The sequence below is a fragment of the Hyaena hyaena genome, unplaced genomic scaffold (assembly GCF_003009895.1).
Source record: "Hyaena hyaena isolate Hyena2069 unplaced genomic scaffold, ASM300989v1 scaffold_396, whole genome shotgun sequence".
NCBI lineage: Eukaryota > Metazoa > Chordata > Mammalia > Carnivora > Hyaenidae > Hyaena > Hyaena hyaena.
In genome coordinates, this window is record NW_024081027.1 from 39,805 (window position 1) to 47,924 (window position 8,120).

The 8,120-nt window shown below is 41.7% G+C and overlaps 1 protein-coding gene across 1 annotated transcript in view; it reads left to right on the plus strand.

The window, feature by feature from the left end:
• LOC120244828 (adhesion G protein-coupled receptor E1-like) overlaps window positions 1-7,331 on the plus strand; it is a gene marked incomplete at its 5' end in the record, with an annotated part of 45,531 nt that extends 38,200 nt beyond the window's left edge. The window contains 3 exons of the mRNA XM_039251569.1: window positions 4,082-4,250; window positions 4,360-4,464; window positions 7,015-7,331. Of these exons, the coding sequence (XP_039107500.1) occupies window positions 4,082-4,250; window positions 4,360-4,464; window positions 7,015-7,020 (280 nt within the window). The remainder of the gene's footprint in view (window positions 1-4,081; window positions 4,251-4,359; window positions 4,465-7,014) is intronic.
• Between the last annotated feature and the right edge of the window lie 789 nt (window positions 7,332-8,120).

Consider the following 8,120-nt stretch of genomic DNA (forward strand, 5'->3'; position numbering starts at 1 on the left):
AATTAGAAAGAGCGCAAGTACAAAATCTAACAGCGCACCTAAAGGAAGGAGATGAGAGCAACAAGAATGCCCCAAACACAGTAGAAGAAGAGAAATAATGAAAATCAGCACAGAAATATACAATATAGAATCCAAAAGAGCAGTAGAACAGATCAATGAAACCAAGAGATGGTTTTTTGAAAAAATAAACAAAATTGACAAATCTCTAGCCAGACTTCTCAAAAAGGAAAGAGAGAGCACTCAAATAGACAAAATCATGAATGAAACTGGACTTACTACAACCAATCCCTCAGAAATACAAGCAATTATCAGGAATACTATGAAAATTTATATGCCAACAAACTGGACAACCTAGTAGAAATGGAAAAATTCCTAAACACACACTCACTACCAAAATTCACACGGGAAGAGACAGAAAATCTGAACAGACCCATAACTAGTGAAGAAATCGAATCAGTTATCAAAAATCTCCCAAGAAATAAGAGTCCTGGGCCAGATGGCTTCTCTGGGAAATTCTACAGGCACTTAAAACAGAATTAATACCCATTCTTTTCAAGCTATTTCAAAAAATAGAAGATGAAAGAAAGTTTTCAGACTCATTCTGCGATGCCAGCATCACTTTCATTCTCAAGCCAGACAGAGACCCAGCAAATAAAGAAACAATTCATCCTTGACGAATACGGATGCAAAAATCCTCAACAAGATACTTGCAAATTGAATTCAACAGAACATAAAAAGAATTATCCTCCATGATCAAGTGGGATGCATTCCTGGGATACAGGGCTGGTTCAATATTTGCAAATCAATCAATGTGATATATCACATTAACAAAAGAAAAGAGAAAAACCATATGATCCTGTCGATACATGCAGTAAAAGCATTTGACAAAATACAGCATCCCTTCTTAATAAAGACCCTTGAGAAAGTCAGGATAGAAGAAACTTATTTCAACATCATAAAAGCCACCTATCAGAAGCAGTCAGCTAACATCATCCTCAATGGTGAAAAACTGAGAGCTTTCCCCCTGAAATCAGGAACATGACAGGGATGGCCACTCTTACCACTGTTGTTTAACATAGTGCTGGAAGTCCCAGCGTCAGCAATCAGACAACAAAAGGAAATGAAGGCATCAGAATTGGCAAAGAAGAAGTCAAACGTTCACTTTTCACAGGCGACATGATATTCTACATAGAAAACACAGACTCCACCAGAAGCCTACTAGAAATGATCCATGAATTCAGCAAAGTTACAGGGTACAAAATCAACGTACAGAAACTAGTTGCATTTTTACACACTAATAATGAAGCAAGAGAAAGAGAAATCAAGAAACTGATCCCATTCACAATTGCACACACACAAAAAAAACATAAAATACCTAACCAAAGATATAAGAGATCTGTATGATGAAAACTATAGAAAACTAATGAAGGAAACTGAAGAAGACACAAAGAAATGGAAAAACATTCCATGCTCATGGATTAGAAGAATAAATATTGTTAAAGTGTCATTACTACCCAAAGCAATCTACACATTCAATGCAATCCCAATCAAAATTGCACTAGCATTCTTCTCAAAACCAGAACAAAGTGTCCTAAAATTTGTATAGAACCACAAATGAACCCAAGTAGCCAAAGTAATATTGAAGAAGAAAACCCAAAAGGGAGGCATAACCATTCTAGACTTTAGTCTCTACTACAAAGCTGTCATCATCAAGACAGTATGGTATTGGCACAAAAACAGACACATAGACCAATGGAATAGAATAGAGAACTCAGAATTGTTCCACAAATGTATGGCCGACTATTCCTTGACAAAGAGGGAAAGAGTATCCAGTGGAAAAAAGACCGCCTCTTTAACAGATGGTGCTGGGAGAACTGGACAGCAACATGTAGAAGAATGAAACTAGATCATTTTCTCACACCGTACACAAAAATAAACCTAAAATGGATAAAGGACCTGAACATGAGACAAAAAACCATCAAAACCCTAGAGGATAAAGCAAGAAACAACCTCCTACTCCTCAACTGCAGCAACTTCTTACTTGACACATCCCCAAAGACAAGGGAATCAAGAGCAAAAATGAACTGTTAGGATCTCATCAAGATAAAAAGCTTCTGCACAGCAAAGGAAGCAATCAATAAACTAATAGGCGACTGACGGAATGGGAAAAGATAGTTGCAAATGACATATCAGATAAAGGGCTAGTATCCAAAATCTATAAGGAACTCACCAAACTCCACATCCAAAAAACAAACAATCCAGTGAAGAAATGGGCAGAAGACATGAACAGACACTTTTCAAAGAGGACATCCAGATGGCCAACAGATACATGAAACGATGCTCAGTGTCCCTCATCATCAAGGAATAACAAATCAAAACCACACTGAAATACCACCTCATATTGGTCAGAGTGGTTAAAATGAACAAATCATGAGACTCTAGATGCTGGCGAGGATGTGGAGAAATGGGCAGCCTCCTCAACTATTGGTTGGAATGTAAACTGGTGCAGCCCTCTGGAAAACAGTGTGGAGGTTCCTCAAAAAATTGACAATAGAACTCCCCTATGACCGAGCAGTAGCACTGCTGGGAATTTACCCAAGGGATACAGGAGTGCTGATGCATAGGGACACAGGTACCCCAAGATTCATAGCAGCTCTTTCAACAATAGCCAAAACATGGAAAGAGCCCTAGTGTCCATCAACTGACGAGTGGATCAAGAAGATCTGGTGTATCTATACAATGGAATACTACATGGCAATGAGAAAGAATGAAATCTGGCCATGTGTAGCAACATGGATGGACCTTGAGGGTGTTATGCTGAGCGAAATAAGTCAGGCAGAGAAGCATAGATACAATATGTTTGCATGTATAGGTAGATTAGGAGGAACTTAACAGAGGACCATGGGGGAGAAGAAGGGGAAGAATAGTTGGGGAGAGGGAGAGAGGCAAACTATGAGAGACTCTTGAATGCTGAAAACAAACTGAGGACTGATAGGGGTGGGGGAGAGGGGAAGGGGGGTGATGGGCATGGAGGAGGACACTTGTTGGGATGAGCACTGGGTGTTATATGGACACCAACTTGACAATAAACTATTCAAGGAAAATAAGAAAAATTATTTTATCATTTGTTTTTAGTCTCCATAAAATGCCAAATTAGAATATTTCCTAGAAATGGAATCATACACTCTGTGTCCTTCTATGTCTGGATTCTTCTTCTTCTTCTTTTTTTTTAATGTTTAGTTATATTTTAGAGACACAGAACATGAGCAGATAAGGGGCAGAGAGAAAGGAGACACAGAATCTGAAACAGGCTCCAGGCTCAGAGCTGTCACAGCGGAGCCTGACATGGGGCTCCAATTCACAAACCCTGAGATCATGTCCTGAAACGAAGCTTAACCACCTGAGCCACCCAGCCGCCCCTCTGTCTAGCTTCTTTCACTGAGCAGGTCTTCAAGGTTCATCCACGTTTTGTAGCAGCTGTCGGCATTTCATTCCTTCTTATGGGAGAATAATAGTCACTGTGTGGACAGACCGTGTTTCGTTTATCCATTCATCAACAGACGAACGTTTGGGTTGCTTCAGTTGGGGGAGCAGTGGGTGGGGAATGAATCCTGATAGGTATGGGGTTTCTTTCCAAGGTGATAAAAATGTCTTAGAATCGGGTGGTGACAGTGTTTGCACAGCATTGTGAATGTGCCAAATGCCCCTGAATCACACGCTTTAAAGGGTGGAAATCGTGAATTTTACGTCATGTGAGTTTTTCTTCAAGAAACATGTCATGGTACCTCTTACGGTGTCACCGTTCCCTAGTTCTTGGACCTGCAGGCCCTCCAAGCACGCGATCACTCTAAACACTCTCGCATTATATATGTGTGTCCACACGTCTTAGTGCTACGTGCATCTGTAGGCCAACTGCCTTCTCAATGCCAGTAGGATTCGATTTCCCTGCCTCTGGGCTTGGAGACTCTACCCCACATTTATTCCCACCCACCAGGTGGCAGGTGACATGGTGGGAGCGGTGGGTCCCTGAGGACAGCAGCCCCTTCCGGGAACCTTAACCTCTGCAAACCTTCTCCCCCAGGTTACTGACGTTCAAGGCCTTTGCCCAGCTCTTCATCCTGGGGTGCTCCTGGGTGTTGGGCATATTCCAGATCGGACCTGTGGCCAGGATCATGGCCTATCTGTTCACCATCGTCAACAGCCTGCAGGGGACCTTCATCTTCATCATTCATTGTCTGCTCAACCGCCAGGTACAACGCTGCCCTTCCTGAGCCCATCCTTCAGGGGACACGCGAGTGTCTGCCCACGTCCCTGAGTCTGGAAACAACTCATCTTCTCGTGATGTGTGTCTTCCTCCAGGTGCGGGAAGAATACAGGAAATGCATTACCAGGAAGACCAAACGCAGCTCCGAGTCCCAGACCTCAGGGATGTTACTGTCCTCTGTCCCCTCCACTTCTAAAACGGTGAGAGACGGTGTGTTTTGCGCAGACTTCCGTTCAAACGGAACTGCCGCTTAGCAATACCAGCACTGTGCATGGAGAACCAGCTGTGAGCTGTGTGTCCATGTATATTTTTGCACATTTGACAAAGTGTGGTGTTGGGGTTCAAGAGTTGGGGTTCAGGCACCAGGCAGCCTGGGCTTAAATCCCGACTTTGACCCATGGTAGCTGTGTGAACTAAAAAAGATAAAATGACTCATACAGATATAACGTGACCGTACATTAAGGATTTTATTTTACTCCATCATCGAGGGAGTGAAGCAAATGTTAAACTGGCTCAAAAGAGAGTTCACAGAACATACATATATTTTATATAATGTATAATTACATGTTATATAATAGGTATCATATAGATCTCGTATATAGTATTCATTATATACATATGAATTATGTAAAATAGACATATGTCTGTTCCTTGCATTCTTTTTTGAGCCAGTGATAACATCTGCCAAGTTCCCTTGTTGATAATTTTATATATAATTACATATATAAATAGAATTAGGCATATAATTATAAAATTATATAATTATTATAGTTATATATTATATATAAAATTTCATACATACTATAAAATGAATTACGTAACTGTATGAATTACATGACTTATGCTACACATATATAATTTCAGAAACATTGAAATGAACGTGCAAGGGGCATCTGGGTGGCTCAGTCGGTTAAGGTCCGACTTCGGCTTAGGTCATGATCTCAGGGTTCGTGGGTTTGAGCCCCACATCAGCCTCTGTGCAGACTGCCAGCTCAGATCCTAGAGCCTGTTTCAGTTTCTGTACACCCTGCCTCTCTGACCCTCCCCTGCACACGCTGTCTCTCTCTCTCTCACTCTCTCAGAAATAAATAAAACAATTTAAAAACTTTTTTAAAAAAAGAAATGAGCGTGCAAATGGAGGCAAGATTGATTTTTACACAAAATTTTGCATTGCTACTAATGCTATTTAAAATTTACAGAGTTGTAGGGGCGCCTCGGTGGTTCAGTTGGTTAGGTGTCCAACTTTGGCTCAGGCATGATATCACAGATGGTGAATTTGAGCCCCATGTTCGGTTCTGTGCTGACAGCTCAGAACCTGGACCTTGCTTCAAATTCTGTGTCACCCCCTCTCTCTGCCCCTGCCCACTCATGCCCTGTCTCTCTCTGTCTCTCAATAATAAATAAACATTAAAAAAAATTTTTTAATTTACAGAGTTGTTGGAGCGGCTGGGTGGCTCAGTCGGTTAAGCGTCCAACTTCAGCTCAGGTCATGATCACACGGTTCGTGGATTCGAGCTCTGCATCGGGCTCTGTGCTAACGGCTAGCTCAGAGCCTGGAGCCTGCTTTGGATTCTATTTTTTGTTTAATTTATTTTTTATTTTTTTTAATTTATTTTTTTCTTAGTTTATTTTCAAGTTGGATTCCACAAAACACCCAGTGCTCATCCCAACAAGTGCCCTCCTCCATGCCCATCACCCCCCTTCTCCTCCTCCCCACCCCCATCAGCCCTCAGTTTGTTCTTAGCATTCAAGAGACTCTCATGATTTGCCTCCCTCCCTCTCTCCAACTATTTTTCCCCTTCTTCTCCTCCATGGTCCTCCCTTGAGGGTGTTATGCTGAGTGAAATAAGTCAAGGAGAGAAGGACAGATACCATATGTTTCCACGTATAGGTGGATTAGGAGGAACTTACAGCTTTGGATTCTATAGCTCCCTCTCTCTCTGACCCTTCCCTGCTCATACTGTCTCTCTCTCTCCTCTCTCTCTCTCTCTCTGTCTCAAAAATAATAAAAATATTTTTAAAAATTTACAAAGTTGTAAAACTACACTTTACACAATAGCTCTTTTATCCCCCATTACAATTTTTTTCACTGATTTATTTCAAGAACAAGTAACTAAGATTCAGTGGCTAAATTAAATAGAAAAAAAAATAATTTGTTTTTGAAAGAATTAAAGCCCAGAGTTAGGTGTTGCTGATATTGGTTATGCTGCTCAGGGATGTTGAAAAGGATTTAGGTTTTCTCAGCTTTTCCTTTCCACTATGAGTTTGTTGACCGTTCATCAAATGATTTCCATGGTTGCAAGATGGTTGCCAAAGCTCCAGACATCATGACCACATTAAAAGCAAGAAGAGGGATAGGAAGAAGCAACAAATTCTCATTTCAGGCTTCCCTCTTTCAGAGGAAACAAAATCTTTCCCAGAAACCCCTCATTGGGTTTCCCTTCCAGTAATAGGTCAGAACTGTATCACATGACCTTACATAGATACAAAGGAATTTGACAAAGCAAGTATTTGGCTTTCCTGCTTCTAGAGTGGAAGCTATGAATGGTGAAGAGGTTGAGAATAGCTTTAGAGTTTACCATTAGTGCCTGTCACAGTAGAGGCCATCCTTGTTAATGTTGTAATGTTCATTCTTCTAGTGTTTGTTTCCATCTCTCTCTCTGTATTTATAAGACCCAAGTATTTACAACCCCCCGGAATCACATTGTACTAATCCTGCTGTGATTCTAATTCTGATTTCTCTCTCACAGGGATGACGATCTTTCTTACTGCCAGTATGCTATGCAGCAACGTTTGAGGAAAGCCGATGCCTCTGGGAGCCGTCTCTGAAATCTCTTCACAGCTTAATGGGCAGAGGCAGAGTCCTGCCTGTCCCAGAGCCCTCTGGGAACCAAGAATTTCTGTTTCAGATGATCGGTTCTGCTCTTTGAGTTTCCAGAGTTTTGTGGGAGTAACAGACCCCAGAGCAATGGCACGGCCAAGATTATCTGGCTACCATTTTGGTTTCTCCTAAATCCATTGGCGTATGGCTCCAGCACCTGTCATGTGTTTGACACAGAGTGGCCCTCAATAAATGATTTGTCATATGACTGATCGACCTAGCCTTTGACACAGATTCCCGCTGCTTTTAAAGAACCAGTCAGTGAAACAGTAATGGTGGCCCCAGAGTATGAATAAAACACATAGACCTGTAGGCTAGTTTTGCACGGACACTTACAAGAGTTCGATTGGTGAGTAGGAGCTCTGGGTGGGGCAGGATCCCAGTGTTTCATGGAGGGTTGCAGTGCTTGACAGCAACACCCTTTGGGAAGTGTTCTGGTTTCCTGGAAGCTTTCAGAGAACCAACGACTCTCTTCCTCCAGGGACTTTCCTAGACCTTGTGTGAGATTCACAGTGCTCACAACGTTACCGCCATCCCTCATTGTCCTTCATGCTCCATAGAATCCTGGTTGCCAGAGGGAGAAGTGGGAGATTAAAGTTTTAAATGTAGGTATATCCTCTGTGCTCCCGTTGGCAGCACATATATTAAAATTGGACCAATGAAATGAGGAATCCTCCCTTCCGTAGCCACTCTCATACCTCCTTACTCAAAGTGGGTCCGTGCACCAGACACATCAGCATCACCTTGCTGGAAAAGCAGGATCTCAGGACCCACCTCATATTGGCTGAACCAGAACTTGCATTTTCATGAAAGCCCCAATGGATTTGTGTTGTACCTACAAATGTTCGTTCTAGAATATTCTGGAATATTCTTCTTTTTTTATTTTATTTTATTTTATTTTATTTTTTTACAAAAAGTTTATTGTCGAATTGGTTTCCCAGTGCTCATCCCCACAAGTGCCCTCCTCCATGCCCA